Genomic DNA, 26,259 nt, shown 5'->3' with positions numbered 1-26,259 from the left:
GGTATTAGGAGGCAAAAACTTCACTTGGATGAAGCTAAACTCCCCCACAATTCGCTCTTCCAAGTTTGGAGGATAAACAGGAGCATTGTCTATTACCAGGAGGCACTTGAGTTCCAATTTATTTTCCAGGAGGTATTTTTTCACAGTGGGGCCAAACACGTCATAGAACCAATCGAAGAAAATGCCGTTAGTGACCCATGCCTTACTGTTTGCTCTCCACATCACACACAATTTAGGCTTGACGACACTGTTTTTCTTGAATACACTGGGAGTTTCAGAGTGATACACGAGTCAAGGCTTCACTTTGCAGTCACCACTAACATTACTACAAAACGAGAGATATCCTGTCTTTCATAGGCTTGTGTCCTGGGAGTGCCTTTTCCTCCTGAGTAATGTAGGTCCTGTTTGGCATTTTCTTCCAAAACAGGCCTGTTTTGTCACAGTTGAACACTTGGGGTTTTAATTGTTCACCCTCTATGTACTCCTCAAAGTCCTGCACATATTTTTTAGCTGCTTTTTTTTTTTTGTCAGAACTGGCAGCCTTACCACACTGTGTATGCCACTATGATTCTTAAATCTCTCAAACTAATCTTTGCTGGCCTTAAATTCATTAACATCAGCACTATTTGGAGGCATTTTCTTAATTAGATCATCATGCAACTGCCTTGCCTTTTCACATATTATTGACTGAGAAACACTATCTCCTGATAATTGTTTCTCGTTGATCCACACCAACAACAGTCTCTCCACATCTTTGAGTATTTGTTATCTCTGTTTTGTAAGCATATTTGCACCTTTGGCAACAATAGCTTCCTTGATTGCCTTTTTGTTGGCCAAGATAGTAGCGATGGTTGAATTGGGTTTGTTATACAACCTGGCCAGCTCGGAGACACGCACTCCACTTTTGTATTTTACGATGATCTCTTTCCTCATTTCAATAGTATTTCTCACCCTCTTTATCACAGGGCTGGCACTAGAAGCTTTCTTTGGGCCCATCATGGCTTGTTTAGCAGTTACAAGCACTAAAAACAGTGGAATAATACAAAATATATCGCATGTACACGTGGAATCATCCTCCCTGGCTTGTAAACATTGGCACACTAGGTGTACACGGAGTAGCCGGGCCTGCTTAGGGTACGCGGACACGTTTGGGACGAATATCTTTAACCGAGTTCTTTGTCGCTAGTCGAGCCAATATTTTGGCACAAACGTGTCGCTACCCGATTTTTTCATTAGCCGATGACATCGTTACATGAGAGTCCACTGTATTCTAACCTAACCACTCTGTAATCTGGCAGACTCACTATTCCGGCACTCTACAGGTCCTGATGATGCCAGATTAGTGATGGTCAACCTGTACTAGTAAAACAGATGGAAAAAAGACGAGCAGAAAGTACATGAAATCTTTTAGTAGTACAAATGTATACTGTATATGCAGTTTTTTTTGTGTAGACAATATATACAATGGTTAGCTGCTGTTGAATTATGACATTGCACACCAGACCATGGTTTAGAATCAGAAGAGGAGGAAAAGAAAATTGGATGCAAACATCAATTCCAGCACACAATAGCACAAAGAGAAGCAATAAGTATCCTGTGGAAGAGAAGATAAAAATTCATAAGATTTTTATCAAATGCCAAAATTTGTGAGAATGCTCTGATATTATAAGCAAGATACTGAAGTAAAGGTGCAAATATATAACATGTAAGGAGTAAATCCTTATTTATTATATGGTGAGAGATCAGGAGAATATGTTTATATTGATCTTAAGTATGCATAGGATAACAAGTTGTTCTTGATTGTTAAGAGTAGATATTGAATGTTTTTCTCTCGTCTGTGGAAGTCTAAAGCCAGGTGTTGTGATGAAGATTTGTCTTCTAAAAAGAAGACATCAAAATTTAGGTAGAGGAAAATACTCTATATTCTGTACAGAGCAAGATAATCAGAGAAGTTGTTGATATTTGATGAGTTAAGGATGGACCTTCAGTCGAGTTGAGAAACTCTCTAATATTCAGTTTGGAAACTGTGTGTTTGAGAAGCTAGCAATAAAAGTATTATTTTGGCAGTAGGCTAACACCACCCTTGGAAAGAAAGAATAAGCACTTATATTGAGAAATATAGAAAGGATCATTAAAATGGATCTGGGTACCTAAGTTATGGAGAGGCATAGGGAAGATAATTAGTGCTAACCAAATATAGTTTTGTTAAATGTTATGTTTTTCATGATGATAAATGGTAAATGCATAGAATGTTAAATAAAAAACCAAGAAACATGGACACAATTGTTACATCTGATGATCCAGCATCATGCACGACTGACTGATGCCCTGGCGCGTATGACCTGCCAGCCTGTGATTGCTTGATGGACACAGGGAGGCTCTGATTGGCTATGGCCACACTGAAACGGTTAGCCTTCCTACATTAAAAAAAATTTGTTTATAAAATGAATTGAAACAGTTTTCTACACGATGGTTTGGCTATCATATATGTGAAGTACTCGTCTTACTCTAATATGTATCAAAATTTTAATAGTATTTTTTCCACCCCTGTTTAGCTACAAAAGGAATAAATTTGATATTTATTAATAACCACTCATTTTTTTTTATCTTTATAAATAGTGGTGAGTGAGACAGTAAATGCAACATCTCCCACCAAGGAAAGTAGTGAAGATGGTCCTGAAGAGGAGCCACCTTCTGTGCCCAGCTCACCTTCAGGTGTTAATCGTCGCACCTCAGTTCTTTTTACAAAGAAAGCTGGAGCGCTGTTTAAGGTTGGTTAAAATGATAAATTTTTAATGTGTGTATCATTTCCAACTTGGGTAGGGTATTTCAAAGAAAAAAATACTTGATTACTTATGTTCTTGCTGAATTTCCAGACGCGCATGAAGAGCATCATGTTCATTGTTAACCCTTCAAAATGCAACCTCCCAACACTTTTCCCAGTGTAGTCACAGTACTTTTCAGCATAAAATTGCAAGCCTGGGGTATATCGGATCATTATTTAGTTGTAGCTACAGTTAGAGTAAGAGGTAGATGGGACATAAGGAAAATGGCAACAGCAAGTAAGAGAGAGAGGTGAAAGTGTATAAAGTAAGGGAGGAGGAAGTTAGGGTGAGATATAAGCAACTATTGGCAGAAAGGTGGGCTAATGCAAATACGAGTAGTGGGAGGGGGGTTGAAGAGGGTTGGGATAGTTTTAAAAATGCAGTTTTAGAATGTGGGCAGTAGTTTGTGGCTATAGGAGGGTGGATGCAGGAAGAAAGAGGAGTGATTGGTGGAATGATGAAGTAAAGGGTGTGATAAGAGAGAAAAAGGTAGTTTGAGAGGTTTTTACAAAGCATAAGTGTTGTAAGAAGAGCAGAGTATATGGAGAGTAAAAGAAAGGTGAAGAAAGTGGTGAGAGAGTGCAAAAGGAGAGCAGATGAAAGAGTGGGAGAGGCACTGTCAAGAAATTTTAATGAAAATAAGAAAAAAATTTGGATTGAGATAAACAAGTTAAGAAAGCCTTGGGAACGAATGGATTTGTCAGTTAAAAACAGAGTAGGGGAGTTAGTAGATGGTGAACTGGAGTGTTGGTACCACTATACTTTCGTACATTCCCTTCTTTGCCTCCATGGATAACGTTTTTTGTCTCCACAGATACTTCAACACACCATTCAACTTTTTGCCTTCATCAATTTTATAGTTAACCTCATCTTTCATAGAAAGATGTTAAAAGCATGGGGGGGGATATTGTGTTGGAGTGGTTGGTATTTTTGTTTAATACATGTATGAAAGAGGGGAAGGTACCTAGAGATTGGCAGAGACGGTGCACAGTTCCCTTACATAAAGGGAAGGGGGACGAGAGATTGTAAAAATTATAGGGGAATAAGTTTACAGAGTGTACCAGGTAAAGTGTATGGTAGGGTTATTATTGAAAGAATTAGAGGTAAGACAGAGTAGGATTGCAGATAAGCAAGGAGGCTTTAGAGTGGGTAGGGGATGTGTAGATCAAGTGTTTGCATTGAAGCATATATGTGAACAGTATTTAGATAAAGGTAAGAAAGTTTTCATTGCATTTATGGATTTAGAAAAGGGATTACCAAAACTGTTGTCCAGAGGGCTGAGGAAGGGTTGTTGAGGTGGTTCGGACATGTAGAGAGAATGGAGCGAAACAGAATGACTTCAAGAGTGTATCAGTCTGTAGTGGAAGGAAGGCGGGGTAGGGGTCGGCCTAGGAAAGGTTGGAGGGAGGGGGTAAAGGAGGTTTTGTGTGCGAGGGGCTTGGACTTCCAGCAGGCATGCATGAGCGTGTTTGATAGGAGTGAATGGAGACAAATGGTTTTTAATACTTGACGTGCTGTTGGAGTGTGAGCAAAGTAACATTTATGAAGGGATTCAGGGAAACCGGCAGGCCGGACTTGAGTCCTGGAGATGGGAAGTACAGTGCCTGCACTCTGAAGGAGGGGTGTTAATGTTGCAGTTTAAAAGCTGTAGTGTAAAGCTCCCTTCTGGCAAGACAGTGATGGAGTGAATGATGGTGAAAGTTTTTCTTTTTCAGGCCACCCTGCCTTGGTGGGAATCGGCCAGTGTGATAATAAAATAAAATAATAAATATGATAAAGTGGATAGGGGAGCAATGTGGCAGATGTTGCAAGTATATGGAATAGGTGGTAAGTTACTAAATGCTGTAAAGAGTTTTTATGAGGATAGTGAGGCTCAGGTTAGGGTGTGTAGAAGAGAGGGAAAATACTTCCCAGTAAAAGTAGGTCTTAGACAGGGATGTGTAATGTCACCATGGTTGTTTAATATATTTATAGATGGGGTTGTAAAAGAAGTAAATGCTAGGGTGTTCGGGAGAGGGGTGGGGTTAAATTATGGGGAATCAAATTCAAAATGGGAATTGACAGTTACTTTTTGCTGATGATACTGTGCTTATGGGAGATTCTAAAGAAAAATTGCAAAGGTTAGTGGATGAATTTGAGAATGTGTGTAAAGGTAGAAAGTTGAAAGTGAACATAGAAAAGAGTAAGGTGATGAGGGTATCAAATGATTTAGATAAAGAAAAATTGGATATCAAATTGGGGAGGAGGAGTATGGAAGAAGTGAATGTTTTCAGATACTTGGGAGTTGATGTGTCGGCGGATAGATTTATGAAGGATGAGGTTAATCATAGAATTGATGAGGGAAAAAAGGTGAATGGTGCGTTGAGGTATATGTGGAGTCAAAAAACGTTATCTATGGAGGCAAAGAAGGGAATGTATGAAAGTATAGTAGTACCAACACTCTTATATGGATGTGAAGCTTGGGTGGTAAATGCAGCAGCGAGGTGGTGGTTGGAGGCAGTGGAGATGTCCTGTCTAAGGGCAATGTGTGGTGTAAATATTATGCAGAAAATTCGGAGTGTGGAAATTAGGAGAAGGTGTGGAGTTAATAAAAGCATTAGTCAGAGGGCAGAAGAGGGGTTGTTGAGGTGGTTTGGTCATTTAGAGAGAATGGATCAAAGTAGAATGACATGGAAAGCATATAAATCTATAGGGGAAGGAAGGAGGGGTAGGGGTCGTCCTCGAAAGGGTTGGAAAGAGGGGGTAAAGGAGGTTTTGTGGGCGAGGGGCTTGGACTTCCAGCAAGCGTGCATGAGCGTGTTAGATAGGAGTGAATGGAGACGAATGATACTTGGGACCTGACGATCTGTTGGAGTGTGAGCAGGGTAATATTTAGTGAAGGGATTCAGGGAAACCGGTTATTTTCATATAGTCGGACTTGAGTCCTGGAAATGGGAAGTACAATGCCTGCACTTTAAAAGAGGGGTTTGGGATATTGGCAGTTTGGAGGGATATGTTGTGTATCTTTATAGGTATATGCTTCTAAGCTGTTGTATTCTGAGCACCTCTGCAAAAACAGTGATAATGTGTGAGTGTGGTGAAAGTGTTGAATGATGATGAAAGTATTTTCTTTTTGGGGATTTTCTTTCTTTCTTGGGTCACCCTGCCTCGGTGGGAGACGGCCAACTTGTTGAAAAAAAAAAATATATATATATAAACTCACTGTATTGAACACAATAGCTGCACTAAAGTTATTATCATTTTATTGTTTACCACTTTTGTTTATTACAATAAACATGCACAAATCTTGTATAATACTAATTTTCTATCATATATTTACATATTTACAATGGACATGTTTTTAGAACTGCTGGAGCTTGTGGAACTCCTTGAAACAAGGCACCATGCACAGAGGTACTTTACATTCCTCGCACTTAAACAGTGTGTCTTTGCGTCTTTGTTGCCGACGTTTTGTTTGTGCACAGACACTGCATCTCTTATGAGCAAATTTCTTCTTAGTTGTAGGAATCTGTGTTATGAAATGATCACCTTCCCTCCTCTAACACATGGGTATATCCTGAGGAGTTCGAGGACCTTGTTGTATAGCAGGTGTTGTTACCTGGTACTTCATTATGAGTTGTCTGACAACAGACAAACAAAATTCAGCATATGGTTGTCTGTTGCCAGTCTTCACTTGGTACATATATGCATTGAGCATTGAAATGTCCATGAGATGGAAGAAAAGTTTCATGTATCACTTGTAACTCTTACGAACACAATCAACAAAGCCAATCTGCATGTCACATTTGTCAACCAAGTGCATGTTTTTTGTATAATCAATCACGTCACTGGTTTTCGAATATATTCATTAGTCATTCTATCAGCTTTGCCACTGTCTTGCCTTTCGTTACAGTGAATGGTTGTCAACAATGTGACATCTCGTTTGTCATGCCGCCATAATGCCATGATGTCATTGGCAGTAAACACCTGCACGTCATCACCATGAGCACCTGCGTTAAACCAGGGCATATATTTACAATTAGAACGCACTGTGCCACACACATCTGTCTTGTTCACTCGCAAGAAATCACTGAGTAAAGGGCTTGTGTACCAGTTATCAGTATATAATGTATGCCCCTTACCAAGATAAGGTGCCATCATGCTTCTCGCTACATCACCTGAGATACCAAATAACATCTTGGTATCTTTCAATGTTTTACTTCCCGTGTATACAACAATATCCAATACCAGGCCACTGTCACAGTCACAGAGTACAAACAGTTTTATACCAAAGCTTTTCCTCTTGCTCGGTATATACTGTTTGAATGTCAGTCTACCTTTGAACAAAACCAAAGATTTGTCAAGTACAAGATTCTTGAATGGATAAAAGTACTTGTTGAACTTTTGTTTGAGATACATAAAAACATTTCTAATCTTGTATAACCTGTCACTTCTGTCAGGCCTAGTTTTGTCAGAGAAGTGCAACATATGTAACAGTAAGATAAACCTGTTCACTGGGATGATTTCACTGAAGACCGGGGTAGAAATTAGCCGATCTGTTGACCAGTATGCTTTTATATTATGCTTATTGACATGAGGCATAAGCATTATTGTTGCAAAAAGCAAATACATTTCTGCAACTGTCGTCTCTTTCCACCGGTGTAGTCTTGACTGTGGTGATATGATTGTATTTACCATGGTGTACTCAAAATACTTGTTACTTTCCCTGACAATAGTTTCCATCAATGGCTGGTCAAAGAATAATTCAAAAAATTCCAGTTCATTGGCAGTGTTTCCAAGGGGACAAGTTGGTAGAATTCCACTCTGAGAGTCATCAAAGTGGTGGAGCTGGGGAACAAAATTGGGATTTTGCTGCCAATCCCAGATATGGTTTGCTGGTGGATACTGGACATCATAGGCTGGTTGTGCTTGTGGTTGTGGTGGGCTGGTGGCTGACGCTCCGCTTTGCCCTTGAACTGAGGAGTCGGTAACGTGGGTCCCAGCCTGGGCTGGTGAGTCACACATGGCCGTGGCACTACCATCACCACTACCACCACCTACTGATGCCTGTGGTCTATCCATGCCAAGTGTAGCCACATCATCCTCACTTTCACTGTCTATTCCTGGTATAGGGCCACGGGATGTACTCTGGGATGTACTCCGTCCCCTGGACACTGCATAGAGAACACTACCCGAGCGCATGCGGTGGCATATGTACCGATGCTTCGCTGGTGAATATGTTTCCTCACTGTCACTACTCGAATGATCGTCAAGAGCAATAAAATCACAATCCATGTCACTATCATCATCATTACTGAAGTCAGAGGCCTGGCCATGCGAAAATAATAGTTTTCTCTTGTGATGAGGTACAACTGACTGTGACTGACGAGTGCCCACACCAGAGGTAGAAGGTTGAGGATCGTCAGGGTTTTCTGCACTATTATCAATATCCTGGTCATTCCTTTCGGTCACTAACTGATCAAAGCCAAAGAATTTGTCTTCATTTCCACTTCCATCAGAGTCAGAACTATCAGATAGGAAGAGGAGAGTCCCAATTTTCCTTGGAGTGAGAGTTGCCTTGCAACGAGGCATGGTTAACAAAGGTAACTGAGCCGGCGTTCCCACAATGCTTTGCTGGCGCCTAGAATTTTTGTTTATGGCGCGCACACACCACGCAGACCCGTTCTCTCGCATGTAGGCCTACCAGCGTTTTCGCACTAAATTTGACAGCGCTAGAATTTTGGCGTAGATCTACGGTTTGGACCCTGAACATAAAGCCGTAGATCTACGGGACGGACCCTGAAAGGGTTAAGGTATTGGAATGCTGTTCTTAGGTTTGCCAGGCGCCCATATGCTGCAGCAGTTATCTGGTTGATGTGTGCTTCCAGAGATGTGCTCGGTGTTATGGTCACTTGTAGATCTTTCTCCTTGAATGATGGTGAAAGTGTTGAATGGTGATGAAAGTATTTTTCTTTCTTTTTGGGCCACCCTGCCTCAGTGGGAAACGACCGATGTGTTAAAAAAATATTTATATAAATCGTTGTTATAATTTTAGAAATAGAAAACATTGAAAAAGTATAAGTATTGGCCTATAATTGAGTATCGGTTTTGGCAAAAATTTTGACGTTGTCCCATCCTTTGTCATAGATCACTGCTATCACTTATATCGAGGCCCCTGTCTTGAGTGTACTTACTATGTAGTCATTTGTCTCGCCTCTGTCTATTACTCTCATCTCAAAACTCCATGGGTTTTTCTTGATTTCTGTGCCCCTTTTGGAAAAAACTAGGAAAAAGTGATGTTAAATTGTTTTTGGTCTACCCTGCTTCAGTGGGAAATGGCTGGGGTGGTTGGGTGGGTTTGTGTGGGTGTGGGTGGGTGGGGGGTGTGGGTGGGTGGGTGGGGGTGGGTGGGTGGGGGTGGGTGGGTGGGGGGTGGGTGGGTGGGGGTGGGTGGGTGGTGGTGGGTGGGTGGGGGTGGGTGGGTGGGTGGGTGGGTGGGTGGGTGGGTGGGTGGGTGTGTGTGTGTGTGTGTGTGTGTGTGTGTGTGTGTGTGTGTGTGTGTGTGTGTGTGTGTGTGTGTGTGTGTGGGGGTGGGGGTGGGGGTGGGTGGGTGGGTGGGGGCAGGATAGGGGGGTTGGGAACAATAGTAAGCTGTGTTGGTTGTTTTTTTGAACTTAGTGCTTAATTTTTAGCAAATAGAAGGGTTCTGGAAGGGGGACCTACAAGAAAAAAGTATTTTGTCACATTATTTTTAAATGTGGGTTATTTCATTGTAAGAGGCCTTTTACAGAAACCTGAAAACTCCTCCCCACAGAAGCGAATATCTCGCCAGCGTCGGGGATCTGAAGGCACCCAGGGAACCAATAGTGATGCTGAGAGCCCCTCACTGGAAAAGAGTGCAAAGTCAGTTCGCAAGAAGAAGACCCCATCAGGGGTAAGTCTTAAGGAGTTTTGTGATACAGTATTGCAAATTATCTTTTGTATTTTTATTTTAAAATATTTATTATTAATTTTGAAATGTGCTTTATATTCTACTTGGTTGATATTTCTAGGAAAACTTCAAAGCAGGTGCATTATATTTTAAAATGTGTTTAGTATTTGTTTGTGTTGTCAACAGAATGCAAAGACTGGTACCCTGTCATTTCCAGAGGGCATCTCCATCCTAGACCTGTCTGATACTGGAACTCCTCCAGCTAAAGATTCATTCAAAATGTACCGACAAGGAGGAGGTTAGTATTAACCATGCAACTCCTGTTGGGGTTTGTTACTGCAAAGATGGTGTTACTATCATTACAGTTATAACCCTGAACTCGGTACAAGAAAAAGGTATTGCAATACAGATTTTTATGATCTTTCACATTTTTTTTTTTAACTACAGTGTCCACCGAAGTAGGGTGACTCAAAGAAGAAAACACATTCACCATCATTAATTCAATATCTGTTTTGCCAGAAGTGTGTAGACATCGTAATTCAAATGACCTTTCAGATCATAACATCCTTACCCATTCTTCTGAGTGCACACACTATAATTACCACTGCCAGAAATATTAAGATGAGCTGAAATGCTATGCAAGCCCTAGTCTGATGTTTAAATAAAATTATTCACAATTTGTCAAGCACCAGACTATTGGAAGACAGCAAACGTGATACCAGTATTTGAGGAGGATGACTTGCATATTGCCCTGAGTTATAGAAAAGTGATTGTAACAAGAGTACTGAGCATATTATTGGAAATTGTGATAAGGAAAATGCTCTTTGGGCATCTAAAAAGCACTAGCATCCTCACAGAAAAAGAAAGTTATGTTTTACTAACCCTTTTAGAGGTCATACAGATATTCCTAGACTGTAAGAAGGATTTTGATACTGCTAAGATGAAAGGAAGAGTATTAACCTGGATAAGGGAATGCTTGAACAGTAGAAAATACTTAATAAAGGGAATGAAAGACAGGGGTGAGAGAGTGTAACTCGAGTATCAGTGTTGGGTCTCCATGTTGTTCCTCGCACATGTAAATGGCCTAGTTTCAGGAGTTAGCTCCAACATATTCATGTTTGCAGATAATGCCAAAATAACGAGAATGCAAGCTGAACAAGATGAAAGAAGATAAGAAGAAGAGCACCTAGGAAAGTGAGAAGCTCATTAAAGTAGTTACATTACTTTGTCTCTGCTTCCTCATTTTAGAGGTAGTGATTGGTGGCATGACTATTACTGTTAACTATCTTTCCTCTTCACTCAGTTGATCATCCTTACATCCATCTTTCAGTACAAAAGGATTATATATTAAGGTTATTTATTAACTTAAATATAGCTTCCCTTGAAATTCAGCATGAGATTTGTCACTCTTCACTTGCAAGAGTGAGTGTGAGAGTGAGTGTGAGAGTGAGTGTGAGAGTGAGTGTGAGAGTGAGTGTGAGAGTGAGTGTGAGAGTGAGTGTGAGAGTGAGTGTGAGAGTGAGTGTGAGAGTGAGTGTGAGAGTGAGTGTGAGAGTGAGTGTGAGAGTGAGTGTGAGAGTGAGTGTGAGAGTGAGTGTGAGAGTGAGTGTGAGAGTGAGTGTGAGAGTGAGTGTGAGAGTGAGTGTGAGAGTGAGTGTGAGAGTGAGTGTGAGAGTGAGTGTGAGAGTGAGTGTGAGAGTGAGTGTGAGTGTGAGTGTGAGAGTGAGTGTGAGAGTGAGTGTGAGAGTGAGTGTGAGAGTGAGTGTGAGAGAGTGAGTGTGAGAGAGTGAGTGTGTGAGAGTGAGTGTGTGAGAGTGAGTGTGTGAGAGTGAGTGTGTGAGAGTGAGTGTGTGAGAGTGAGTGTGTGAGAGTGTGTGAGAGTGAGTGAGAGTGAGTGTGTGAGAGTGAGTGTGTGAGAGTGAGTGTGTGAGAGTGAGTGTGTGAGAGTGAGTGTGTGAGAGTGAGTGTGTGAGAGTGAGTGTGTGAGAGTGAGTGTGTGAGAGTGAGTGTGTGAGAGTGAGTGTGTGAGAGTGAGTGTGTGAGAGTGAGTGTGTGAGAGTGAGTGTGTGAGAGTGAGTGTGTGAGAGTGAGTGTGTGAGAGTGAGTGTGTGAGAGTGAGTGTGTGAGAGTGAGTGTGTGAGAGTGAGTGTGTGAGAGTGAGTGTGTGAGAGTGAGTGTGTGAGAGTGAGAGTGAGAGAGTGAGAGTGAGAGTGAGTGAGAGTGAGAGTGTGAGAGTGAGTGTGTGAGAGTGAGTGTGAGTGAGAGTGTGAGTGTGTGTGTGTGTGTGTGTGTGTGTGTGTGTGTGTGTGTGTGTGTGTGTGTGTGTGAGAGCATCAAGGTCATTTGTTTTCTACCTTCTCCCACAAATAAATAACATCTTTATCTTTCTTGCAGTATGGAAGGAAAGAACTTATAAATTAAGCTACACCCATAGAGATACTGTAATTATGAACACTGAAATAGCTTGGCGAGTTTAATTCTTTAGATTTGGGCAGAAGGACGCTGTTGAAATGAACCGTATTATCTCTTGCTTTCTCTGGTTCTGGGTAAGAAAATAAAATTATGACAATAAAGAAGTTTGTTCATAATTTATATGAAAACTTGTAAGTTACTGTAGATCAGAAGGCTTCATATCAAGACCTGGTGTCAAAATTGGAAGGAGTTTGGGGAGTTGGAGGGAGAGGGGTCAGGATGATTATTCTTTTACCCTGAGGGGCAGATTGTAAACTTGAGCTACATCTCAAATAATAAAGGGTCAGTGTGCAGTACTAACTCTCACATGGGCTCCCATCTGTTTCTAAACACATTCTAGAAAGACTAATGATAAATGAATGCCACTTTCAGAATAATGAGTACTGTACATTAGGCATTTCCTATACAAGTTTACTCAGTAATGTGTGTCCCTCATTAAAGGAAGATTTCATAAAGTGATCTTTATGAAGAGTGAAGTCTTCCTGTACATAATTTTGGTTGACTGGAAATAATATCATTATGTAGAAATTAAAAAAATATTGCAGTTCAAGTGGTCACAAATCCAGTTTTTGCACAAAATTTGGCAATAAAGTGTTAGAATTTTTTTTTGGAAATTTTGGAAAGAACATTCATATCTTTTGGCTTGATAGTCATGGAAAATGCTGTTTCATAATTTTTGTCTTCAACAGAAATTCCTCCTGAAACAGATGAAGATACCCATTCCGAGTCAAACTCCAGCTTGACAGACACCGAAGATGATACTGCCTCTGAAACAGATTCCGATGGAGGAGGAAGTGGGAGTGATTCAAGCATTGAGGGTGAATCTCCTGGTTCAGGCCACACAGGAGATCAAATACCCCTGGAGCCTCTTGATTTAGTGTGGGCCAAATGCCGTGGCTACCCATGGTATCCTGCATTGGTGAGAATATGCATATTCCTCTGACAATAAAAAAATGTTCTCACACATACTAGTGTATGTGCAGTATCCATGTTCTTTACTTTCTAATGCCTGAAATATAACATGTAAGAGAAGGCACAGGGAAATTTCTCTAAACAAGCCACCTCTGTGAACAGAGTTTTTGGCTTGAATTCACAGGTTAAATTGAAAGGAACAAATATATTTGAAGCTGAAATTTGTGGCCCGTTTAGAGAGGTTTTAATATTTTGAAGTGATGCCAAGCTCATATTCATGGTAAAATATTCTCTGGATTTATTATAGCACCTCTCTCATTTTAGTCCCTTAGTCTGAATTCCTGGAACTATTTTATGGATTAACATTCAGATCAAAAATTAGTGTTTTCCTTCTTTGGGTCACCCTACCTTTGTGGGAAATGACCAGTGTGTTAAAAACATCTAGAGAACTTTAGCATTATACACTTTTTTTCTGATACTTTATTGCCAAAAAAGATTCCATTCGAAATTGTATTTCCTATATGAAATTTTGCTTTCTTGTTTTTTTAGTGTAAGCATGTCTTGACTGCTTCACTTTTGGGATATCTAAGGTAGCATGCAGAAATTTCAAACAAACATTTCAAGTGCTCTTTCAAATACCTAAACACAAAAGACATTTGAATTGTGTGGGGAAGATTCTGTATGGGGCCACCCTTTTCATGAAGGGGGAGCTCACAGTGGAAATTAGAAATAAACATTGTAGAAAGATAGGTATTCACTTCTTAAAATTACAGGAAGATGAGCTGTAGGGAAGCACTTAGTCAACTCTACACATTCCAAAAGTAAGCATTTAGAATAATTAATGATAAAATGATTGATAACATTTTCATTTTTACGTGCATTAAAAGGCTTCATCTCACTCATTTTTTCTATAGTTATTTTAATGGCAAGGGCATTGATGAGTTTAGTGTTATTGTTGCACCTTTTTGAAGCCCTGTTGAGATCCACCAGGTCTTCTAGGGATGCATGCATTGTGTGACTACCACAGTGCACACCTCCTGCATACTACACATTTTTTTTTTGTATCACAAACAGCTGTTCTATGGAACTTCATTTATCTCCTCAGTAGATGGGTGAGTTCTCTTGGTCGATACCCAACCTTGGCCTTTGGCTTGTTTGTGTCCTGCTCTGTTGAAGAAATAGTTAATAAAGTAAGGTGGTACATTACTGGTTAGTACACATCTCCTTTCACTTTCAGTCTTACCCAAAAAAAAAAAAAAAAATTAAGGTGAATGAAAGGAAATCCACTTTTTTTTTTTTTAATGGAATAATGCCAAGCTTTAAAAGGAACCAGTTGTTTTACATGCATCATAATTGTCCATTCTTATAATTAATTATGCTCTCTTTATATTCAGCCAATTCTTAGAGGTCTCACCAATGTACACATTCTCATTTACTTAAGCCATTTTCCTTTCATTTAATACTTAAGGTGCATATTTATCAGTGTTTGCTTGCCAAAATTAAAACATCTATAAAAGATGATTGTGGTGGGATTTTATTTACGCTTACAGTGAGCTATAAAACTAAAAGTAGAGTATAGCAGGCTAGCTAGTTGTTAGGGACCTTCTTTCCCTTTGCCTAAACTATTCCAAGTATGTCAGTCAACCCTACCAGTCAGATGAAACTATCAACAAGGTCAGATCATAAAACACTAAATACAGGTAGTCATATTATGTCTTCGAAAATGAAAAAAAAAAAAAAATGACTGATGGGGTATGCCTGCAGAGATAATTGTATGTTTTGTTTATATTCCCAAGTGCTGTTTCTCTCTAAATCACATATATATTGGGTTGTAAAGGCTGTATATTTTATGCCTAAATTTACAGGTTTTTTTTTGAAGTTGAGGATTTTTTGTCTGAAAATTGTCATACTATCATAGCAGAATAAGAAAATTTTATTCAGGCTGATCTAACTGCACCGAATAAATTTGGAAGTTACCAAATCCGTTCTCTAACTTTGATAATTTGTATCTTGGAATATGCTTATTAATTAATAAATAATGCTTGTTGATGCCATTTAAAGTATCTATGAATTTTGGTCACCAGTACAGCTCTGTATTTGGTATTAATCTTTATTTCTATCTTGAAAAATCTTTCATTGGTTGCACTGTATTAGGTATCTTACTATTGCCAACATATATTTGAATTTCATGTAGTGGGACATTTCACTTTTAAAAGACTTCTCATATTGTTCTCCATCAGTTGATAATATTACCTTTCCCTTTCAGAATTAATATACAAATTTACTTTACCAATTATACTTAGCAGTTACTGCATCTTTTTATGTTTTCATTCATGCTTAGTTTTTTTTTTTTTCTAGTCACACCTTCAAAATGTCTTTACTCTAATTGCATACTCCAGATGACTCCACTCTTTCCAGTATTTTATCAGTGATATTCTTAGATGGGTGTTTAGCTTCATTTAACCAGTCTGTGAACTAGAGCTACTTTACCTGTCATTATTAGCATAAACTATTGAAGCATAGCAGCATAAAGATGTTCTTACCCTTGTCTTCCCTGTACTGGTCAGGGAAGACAAGGATAAGATACAGTGTTCTAAGGCCTTCTGTTTACTACATTAGAAATATCAAAATTTGTATCACCACTATTTGCAAAACTTTGCCATAATAGTAGTTCCTTCATGGGAAAAGGGGGAGACCTTGATGCTGAGGGGCTCTTGATCCAAGGAATTAGTTACCATTCCCTTTCTTGCATTAAACCCTATTACTTCCCATTCCCAGGGCACTGTATTAACCTTAGCGGCTTAGGGCTTAGCACTTCCCATGACTTGCATAATAATAATGGTTAGTAATCATAATTGACTCTCATAACCCTCAGTTAAATCTTTTCATATCCCATCTGCACATTATAAACTTCACTGTGAGTGACCAGCTTTCTGATAGTGTTTTTTATGCTTAATTGTATCCTCCAACTTTTCAGATAATAAACCCCAAAATGCCAAAGACTGGATACTTCCACAATGGTGTACCAATCCCTGTGCCTCCAGATGAGGTGCTTGCTCTAGCCAACAATTACCCATCACCTATGTATCTAGTTCTCTTCTTTGACAACAAGCGGACCTGGTAAGCATTGCACCTCGTGTGTCAGTTCTTTCTATTATTACTGTAAGTATCCCCTGTATACTTAATGTTTTAGACTTTATCTTCAACTTACCATTTTTTCTAGTACTGTATTTTATTTCTGAATATTAAACTGTCACTGTATTAACTTCAAATTATTCTTGAAACTACGTAAGTAAGCAGACTTGAAATGTAGGAAATCAAGGGGGACTAGATATTCTGATATACTGTTCATCAGTGTTCTAAACCAGTAAATGGTTATTTCAGTAGTCCAAGTAGTCTTTTGGGGGTAGTGGAGGGAGATGTGGAGATTTAATATAATGTATGGAGCAGTTTGAGTTCTCTAAAGATGGTAACAAGGGAATTCTCAAATTATTGTAAAATTGTAAAAGAAAGCTTGCCGATAAAGAAGATAACGTCCTGTTTGTACCTACAGAATTTAATGTTACAGGACTTGTTTTGCTCAAACCCATGCTATTTGGAGGTGACATCACGTTTATCACTTCAAACACAGATACTGCTGTCCTGCATAATATAGCATATGATGAACCACTGTATAACAAATCTTTCCTTGGACGATGGCTGGCAGGCTCATATTTAACATGGAAAAGGCATATGTAATTTTGGAAGTTCGTGAGGCAGTAGGTAAAATGAAAGGGGGTAAGGCAGCCGGGATTGATGGGATAAAGATAGAAATGTTAAAAGCAGGTGGGGATATAGTTTTGGAGTGGTTGGGGCAATTATTTAATAAATGTATGGAAGAGGGTAAGGTACCTAGGGATTGGCAGAGAGCATGCATAGTTCCTTTGTATAAAGGCAAAGGGGACAAAAGAGAGTGCAAAAATTATAGGGGGATAAGTCTGTTGAGTATACCTGGTAAAGTGTATGGTAGAGTTATTATTGAAAGAATTAAGAGTAAGACGGAGAATAGGATAGCAGATGAACAAGGAGGCTTTGGGAAAGGTAGGGGGTGTGAGGACCAGGTGTTTACAGTGAAACATATAAGTGAACAGTATTTAGATAAGGCTAAAGAGGTTTTTGTGGCATTTATGGATTTGGATAAGGCGTATGACAGGGTGGATAGGGGGGCAATGTGGCAGATGTTGCAGGTGTATGGTGTAGGAGGTAGGTTACTGAAAGCAGTGAAGAGTTTTTACGAGGATAGTGAGGCTCAAGTTAGAGTATGTAGGAAAGAGGGAAATTATTTCCCAGTAAAAGTAGGCCTTAGACAAGCATGTGTGATGTCACCGTAGTTGTTTAACATATTTATAGATGGGGCTGTAAGAGAAGTAAATGCGAGGGTCTTGGCAAGAGGCGTGGAGTTAAAAGATAAAGAATCACACATAAAGTGGGAGTTGTCACAGTTGCTCTTTGCTGATGACACTGTGCTCTTGGGAGATTCTGAAGAGAAGTTGCAGAGATTGGTGGATGAATTTGGTAGGGTGTGCAAAAGAAGAAAATTAAAAGTGAGTACAGGAAAGAGTAAGGTAATGAGGATAACAAAAAGATTAGGTGATGAAAGATTGGATATCAGATTGGAGGGAGAGAGTATGGAGGAGGTGAATGTACAGTGGACCCCCGCATAACGATCACCTCCGAATGCGACCAATTATGTAAGTGTATTTATGTAAGTGCGTTTGTACGTGTATGTTTGGGGGTCTGAAATGGACTAATCTACTTCACAGTATTCCTTATGGGAACAAATTCGGTCAGTACTGGCACCTGAACATACTTCTGGAGTGAAAAAATATCGTTAACCGGGGGTCCACTGTATTCAGATATTTGGGAGTGGACATGTCAGCGGATGGGTCTATGAAAGATGATGTGAATCATAGAATTGATGAGGGGAAAAGGGTGAGCGGTGCGCTTAGGAGTCTGTGGAGACAAAGAACTTTGTCCTTGGAGGCAAAGAGGGGAATGCATGAGAGTATAGTTTTACCAACGTTCTTATATGGGTGTTTTTCTTTTTCGGGCCACCTTGCCTTGGTGGGAATTGCTAAACCAGTGTTCAAAATTGTGGTGAACACTGCTCTTAAATCCTAAAATTTCTTGGACATAAATACATGAACACTTACAGGAAAAATGTTCAATAAGAATAAAACTGGTTAAAGACTTGCTTGGAGAGATTTCTATAGAAAACTTTGATTTGATAGATACAAAGGTTTGTTTATACACCTACCATCCGTCTTACGACCTGCTCGACATACGAACACTCGACTTATGACCGTGTTTTTTATGCCAAATTTCTGGGAAATAAACAACTATTTGTGTTGTACACAGTGTTTATCCTAAATCTTACAGTATAAAATACAGTATTAACAGCTTAAAAAGTAAAGTAAAAAGTGAAATACCAAAATAAAACAATAAAATAGTCATTACAAAAATATAATGTTGATATTCAGTAGTAAAGTTCGACTTAAGTCCATTTCGACTTATGACCGGTTTCTTGGAACCGAACTCGGTCGTAAGTCAGATGGTGCCTGTATTCTATGTGAGCACATCTCCATTATGTCTTGAAACTTTTCAAAATTTCAAAGGTGTTAAAGTTATTGCATATTTTATATGTACTCTGATAATTATACTGATGTATACAGTGGACTCCCGCCGTTCAGCGGCCGCGACTTTCGTGAAATCCGACTTTCGGCAAGTTTTTTCGGCAAAATTTAGCTTCGTGGTTCATGATTGGACTCGTGATTCAGCAACCTTCTGGTACGTGTCTGCCCGTCAGGGCGCACACAAAGCCAGTCTCCCGCACTATTCACACTTAGTGTGACATCGTTTACCAGCATGTGACCATCACCCCACAGGTTCATACAACACATTTCATAATAATTCATTGTTTTTTGTGCTTGCAACTGCTAAATAAGCCACCATGGGCTCAAAGAAAGCTCCTAGTGCCAGCCCTTTGGTAAAGAAGGTGAGAAACACGATAGAATTCAAGAAAAAACTCATAGCAAAGTACTAAAGTAGAGGAGGAAGAGAGAGGAGGGGAGAATGTGCCTTCTGCAGTGATTCAGTGATTCTACAATAAGTATGATACTAAAGCAGCAGGTATCGATAAAGGCTATATCTCCAGCCAGGGATAAAGTGTAGAATTAACAGTGTAGCAAATAAGTTAAGCGAGTAAGCGATAAAAAAACAACATGAGAGTAACTCTCCAATGTTGTTGGATGTGTATAGGTTCGCTGAACATACACCGCCCTGCTATCTTCCACCACCCTAAACCTCTGCCAACATCTCCTTCATCAAACTAACTAATTAAACTAACATCTCCTCCAAGGTAAGTGTAAATATAAAAGTGTAAGTATAAAAGTAAATGTAAGTGTTGGTGGCGGTGGAGGCTTTGGCCACCAACACCATCACACTTAAACAATGTATGTAATTTATAAATAAGAAGTATTTACATTTTAATTTATAATTAAGAAACATTTACATTTTAATTTATAATTAAGAAATATTTACATTTTAATTTATAAATAAGTTTATTCAGGTATACACAAATACAGTTACATACATAGATTATCATACACAGTGGCATATGTGTAAAGTACCCAGGATAACCCAAAAAATTAAAGAGTGACATACTTCCATTGGTATTATTTTATTAAAAAAAAAAAAAAAAAAAAAAAAGAAAAAAAAAAAAAAAAAAAAAAGAATACCAATGGAAGTATGTCACTCTTTAATTTTTTGGGTTATCCTGGGTACTTTACACATATGCCACTGTGTATGATAATCTATGTATGTAACTGTATTTGTGTATACCTGAATAAACTTATTTATAAATTAAAATGTAAATATTTCTTAATTATAAATTAAAATGTAAATATTTCTTAACCCTTTCAGGGTCCAAGGCCCAAATCTGGAGTCACACACCAGTGTCCAAGAATTTTCAAAAAAAAAATTTGTTATTTTTTCTTATGAAATCGTAGAGAATCTTTTTGTGAAGGTAATAAAACAAAAAGTACGAAATTTGGTGGAAAATTGACGAAATTATGCTCTCGCGAATTTTGATGTGTCAGCGATATTTACGAATCGGCGATTTTGCCGACTTTGACTCCCATTTTAGGCCAATTACATTATTCCCATGAACCAAATTCTTAGCTATTTCACTAGTATTACTTCTATTCTATCGATTGAGCACAAGAAATCGCCAAGTCAACTGTTTCAACTACAAAATAAAGTGATCGGAAATTGTTAATTTGGCCAATTTAACACAAAGTTCAAAATATTCCAATTTCAAAATAGGGTCCAGAATGAACAATGTAGGCATTCCTGGCACTAAACTAACATTTCCTCTGTTCATTAGTTATGTTTTGAGGCTTTACAAATAAATTCCATTTTGATTTTTTATTCACATAATGAATTTTTATTCACACCAAAAAAATAGAAGATTTACTGTTATGCAATACTGTAATAATTGTATAAATATCATCACCATATTTGTGAATGTATATTAGACCCACCAGCTGACGTGTATTAGACGTGTGAGGTCGTTTGTTTACTCTTGAATATTGGCAAAAATTTAACATTTCTGCTACTTTGAGCTCAGTTTCAAGCCATTTCCAGTGCTAAAACCAATCAAAATCATCTCTATTTCTGTAATATGTCTTCCATTCTATCAAATGAGACCAAGAAATCGCAAATACAACTATAAAAAACATACGAAAAAACACTGCAAAGTTGCTGTTTTAATCGAAAAATCATGATTTCATTTTTTTTCTCTCATTATACACAGTGTGCTGCAGGATCTGTTTTATGTGGTGCACACATACCACATAGATGTATTCTCTCATATCTAGGCCCAAATGTACCACTCACAGTTTATCAGAGTGAGCTAAGCTCATGGCGTAGATCTACGGTTTGGACCCTGAACGTAAAGCCGTAGATCTACGGGACGGACCCTGAAAGGGTTAATTATAAATTAAAATGTAAATATTTCTTAATTATAAATTAAAATGTAAATATTTCTTAATTATAAATTAAAATGTAAATGTTTCTTAATTATAAATTAAAATGTAAATACTTCTTATTTATAAATTACATACATTGTTTAAGTGTGATGGTGTTGGTGGCCAAAGCCTCCACCGCCACCAACACGGCTTCTCTCAGTAGCGGCCCTTAAACCCAACAACAACACTTACACTATTTACTCCTCTCATACATTATGACATATTTTATTCATTCTAGAGTAAATATCATGTTTCTATGTTATTGTTTATAATGTCATATTAGATGAATTGTGATAGATAAATAAGCCGTAGAGATATTAGCGTCATATTGAAGCATAATAAACTCGCCTTCCTTTTGCCTCCTACCTACCTCCTACACCAGCAAGAATCTATAAAGGTTACGTGTGAAGTTAAATGTTCATTTATCCATTTTATTAGTGCTTTATATTTATTTTTCATTGTTTTCTGTATGTAAATCTATATTTAATCTTTAAAAAAATTATTTTTTGTTAATACTTTTGGCTGTCTGAAATGGATTAATTGGGTTTCCATTATTTTTTATGGGGAAAATTGATTCGCCAATCATGAATTTTGCCAGTCGGCAGACTCTCTGGAACGGATTAATCACGAAACTCGGGGGGTCCACTGTGCCTGCACCTAAATAAACTTACACACTGTGCTGACATGTAGGTACACATTAAAATCACTAAGAGTGTTCCTCTAGTCTTTACGCCATAGTAATAATACTAATACATATTTTCTTGAAAATTATATAAGTAGACCATTATTTAGCATGAGTTTATTTTCCACGATTTGAGTATAGCACGATTGAAGAATTGCGAAACATTTTTATGTAACACGTTGTATGATCAATTTAACCCTTTCAGGGTCCAAGGCCCAAATCTGGAGTCACGCACCAGTGTCCAAGATATTTAAAAAAAAAAATTTGTTATTTTTTCTTATGAAATCGTAGAGAATCTTTTTGTGAAGGTAATAAAACAAAAAGTACGAAAATTGGTGGAAAATTGACGAAATTATGCTCTCGCGAATTTTGATGTGTCAGCGATATTTACGAATCGGCGATTTTGCCGACTTTGACTCCCATTTTAGGCCAATTACATTATTCCAATCAACCAAATTCTTAGCTATTTCACTAGTATTACTTCTATTCTATCGATTGAGCACAAGAAATCGCCAAGTCAACTGTTTCAACTACAAAATAAAGTGATCGGAAATTGTTAATTTGGCCAATTTAACACAAAGTTCAAAATATTCCAATTTCAAAATAGGGTCCAGAATGAACAATGTAGGCATTCCTGGCACTAAACTAACATTTCCTCTGTTCATTAGTTATGTTTTGAGGCTTTACAAATAAATTCCATTTTGATTTTTTATTCACCTAATGAATTTTTATTCACACCAAAAAATAGAAGATTTACTGTTATGCAATACTGTAATAATTGTATAAATATCATCACCATATTTGTGAATGTATATTAGACCCACCAGCTGATGTGTATTAGACGTGTGAGGTCGTTTGTTTACTCTTGAATATCGGCAAAAGTTTAACATTTCCGCTACTTTGAGCTCAGTTTCAAGCCATTTCCAATGCTAAAACCAATCAAAATCATCTCTATTTCTGTAATATGTCTTCCATTCTATCAAATGAGACCAAGAAATCGCAAATACAACTATAAAAAACATACGAAAAAACACTGCAAAGTTGCTGTTTTAATCGAAAAATCATGATTTCATTTTTTTTCTCTCATTATGCACAGTGTGCTGCAGGATCTGTTTTATGTGGTGCACACATACCACATAGATGTATTCTCTCATATCTAGGCCCAAATGTACCACTCACAGTTTATCAGAGTGAGCTGAGCTCATGGTGTAGATCTACGGTTTGGACCCTGAACGTAAAGCCGTAGATCTACGGGACGGACCCTGAAAGGGTTAAACGATTCGCGGGAGGGGAAAAAATTTTGAGCATGCGGTCGCCCGTTTGCCTGCGGTGGGTTATACCATTGTGTCAATGGGGGAGGCCTACTGCCATCATCCCCCCAACACGCTCCCAGCCTCCAGTTTGGTTCATACGTGTGCAGGACGGAGGTACTCAGGAATCTAGCTGTGTTTGTATACATGCGTATTTTCTTAATTTCATTGCCATTTGTTAAATCTGCCAAGCAGTAATGGCACCCAGTAAGCATACAAATGTTGCTGAAAGTGACAAGAAGAGGTTTAAGCGTTCAAGTCTAGGAATTGTGAAGAAAATTGAGATATTAGACATGCTTAAGAGTGGATCACATATGGTGGATATAGTGAGGGCCTATGGCCTTAATGAAGCATCGGTTCATACAGTTAAAAAGAAAGAGGCGAATATATGAGCTTGTGTAATGAATAACCCATGATGTCATCTCGTGAAAAGAATGACACGTAGGTCCCAACAAGTAAATAAAACCGAAAACTTATTGCTTGAACAGACTGAGCAAAAGGCAAAGAAAGCTGCACCAGTTAATTTCCTTTTAATTAGGGAAAAGGCATTGCAGTTGTTTAACCCTTTCAGGGTTGGCAGACCCTCTCCTAAACTTGTTCTCAAGGTTGGAAATTTTTCAAAAAAAAAAAAAAATCTGTTTTTCTTATGAAATGATAGAGAATCTTTTCCCAATCATAATGACACCAAAAGTATGAAATTTGATGGAAAACTTATGGAATTATGCTCTCGCGAAGTTAGCGGTCTCAACGATGTTTACACATTGGCGATTTCACCCACTTTGAGCCCTATTTTCGGCCAATTCCAATGTACCAGTCGACAAAACTCATAACTATTTCGCTAAAACTCCATTTTTTCTATTGAATGAGTACAAGAAACCACCCATTTACCTGTTTCAACTGCTCAATAAAGTGGTCAGAAATTGGCAATTTTGCCAATTTCACACAAATTTCAAAAGATGCCAATTTCCAAATAGGGTCCAAAATAAACAAGACAGACATTCCTGGCACTAAAATAACATTTCCTCTGTTCATTAGTCATGTCCCCAGGCCTCTGTTACATTTCTTTTTCTTTCCACTTTGAATTTTTATTCTCACAAAAAATAGAAGATTTAGTGTTATGCAGACTACTGCATTAGTGTAGAAATGGTATAAATAATATCAGAGCACTTGTAAAAGAATATTAGACTCACCAGTTGACGTGTATTGGACGCATGGCATGATTTGTTTACTTTTGAACTTTGGTAAAAATTGAACATTTCTGCTACTTTCAGCTCAATTTCAGGGTACTTTTCATTGTGAAACCAATCAAAATCATCTCAATTTCCATAATATATCTTTCATTCTATAAGATGAGACCAGGAAAACTAGAATACAACCATAAATAGCATATGAAAATACACTGCAAAATTGCTGTTTTAAAATGAAAACACAGTCGGAGTTTTTTTTCTCATTATGCACTGTGCTGCAGGATTTTTTTTATACTGCGCACACTGACCACATAGACCCATTCTTTCATATGTAGGCCTACCAGCTGTCTCTCGCTGGATTTGAAGGCGCTAAAATTTATGCATACAAGTACGTCAAAAACCCTGGCGCGTAAGCCATAATAGTACGGCACCAACCCTGAAAGGGTTAAAACAGTGTGTGATAAGGAAGGAAAGCCTGAAAAAGTGTGTGTGTGTGTTTAGCACAGGCTGGTTCCACACCTTTAAGTTGCATAATAAGTTACATAATATTAAGTTTTCTGGTGAAAGCGCTTCAGCTGATCATACAGCAGCAAGTAATTTTCTTGCTGAATTGCAGGAAATTATTTCTGAGGGTGGCTATGAGCCACATCAAGTGTTTAATGCTGACAAGACAAGTGTTGGAAAAAATGCTAACACGAACTTATGTCAATCAGCAAGAGAAGAGTGCACCAGGCTTCAAGGCAGCAAAGGACCGCTTCACCTTGCTCCTTTGCGGTAATGCATCAGGTGATTTCAAGTGTAAGCTCATGGTTATTTACTGCTCTAAGAATCCTCGTGCTTTGAAAGGTGTAGATAAAAACACCTTACCAGTAATTTGGAGGTCAAACAAGTCAGCATGGATGACAGAGGAAATATTTAATGACTGGTTTAAGCATCACTTTATTCCTGAATTCAAGTTTTACCTGCACAGCAAGAACCTTACATTCAAGGCTCTCTTCATTCTTGATAATTCCCGTACTCATCCACAAGCTTTGCTGGATGTGACCCCACATGTAAAAGTTGTATTTTTACCTCCAAATACATCTTTAGTACAACCACTGGATCAGGGAGTTATTAAGTCATTCAAGTGTAACTATACAAAAAAGTTATGAAAAAACTAGTTGCATCAGTGGACTCTGACTCCAACTTGGCAGTACCATCTTTCTGGAATAAATTTAACATTGCAGATGCCATCAGCTATGCTAGAAGTGCATGGAATGAAGTGCCTCAATCAACATTAAATGCAGGCTGGGGAAAGTTATGGTCTTCTGTGGTTAAGAGTCAGGTTCAGGAAATTGTTCAGCTGGCAAGGAGATTACCAGGTGATGGTTTTGAAGATATAAATGAAGACAATGTGAATGAGCTCTCAGATGATGATGATGATGATGAAGACAGGAGTCCAGAGGAAATGTTAGCAGAGCTCGATGCACAGGTACAAGGGAGGGGCATAACAGAAGATGATGAAGAAGAACCTGAAGAAAAACAGTTAAAATTGCAGCAGTTACATGAGCAGTTCCATATTATTGGTAAAGTTGCAGACTTTTTCACTGAAGAGGACCCTGACAAATCTAGATGCAGTTCATTGAAATGGGGTCTAGACCAGCTGATGATGCCTTACCGTCAGCTGTATAATGTATTGCAGGGTAAAACAGCCCAGAGAACCATTGCAGAATTTATGCACACTCCAATACAACCATCGACTTCAGTACCAGAACCTCTACCATCCACTTCTGCTGAGAACCAGCAACCATCCACCTCAGCCCAGTAGGGCCACACCATCTATATCCACTCTCCACAATCATCCACACACACCATTACCCACAATTTAAGGTAAGAAATACTATTATTTCTATTGC

The 26,259-nt window shown here is 38.5% G+C and overlaps 1 protein-coding gene across 8 annotated transcripts in view; it reads left to right on the top strand.

Moving 5' to 3' along the window:
• The window catches only part of Br140 (bromodomain-containing protein 140), a gene marked incomplete at its 5' end in the record, with an annotated part of 104,002 nt that overhangs the window by 72,492 nt on the left and 5,251 nt on the right, over window positions 1-26,259 (top strand). For 5 of the 8 annotated variants that reach the window (XM_070094327.1, XM_070094332.1, XM_070094331.1 and 2 more), the window contains 5 exon segments: window positions 2,620-2,771; window positions 9,595-9,738; window positions 9,922-10,033; window positions 12,897-13,126; window positions 16,097-16,239. In XM_070094327.1, coding sequence (XP_069950428.1) covers window positions 2,620-2,771; window positions 9,595-9,738; window positions 9,922-10,033; window positions 12,897-13,126; window positions 16,097-16,239 — 781 coding nt within the window. 8 annotated transcript variants of the gene reach the window in all.

The sequence above is a fragment of the Cherax quadricarinatus genome, chromosome 45, assembly GCF_038502225.1.
Source record: "Cherax quadricarinatus isolate ZL_2023a chromosome 45, ASM3850222v1, whole genome shotgun sequence".
NCBI lineage: Eukaryota > Metazoa > Arthropoda > Malacostraca > Decapoda > Parastacidae > Cherax > Cherax quadricarinatus.
The sequence above is the reverse complement of the archived record's forward strand: the minus strand, read 5'-3'. Positions and strand labels throughout refer to the sequence as shown.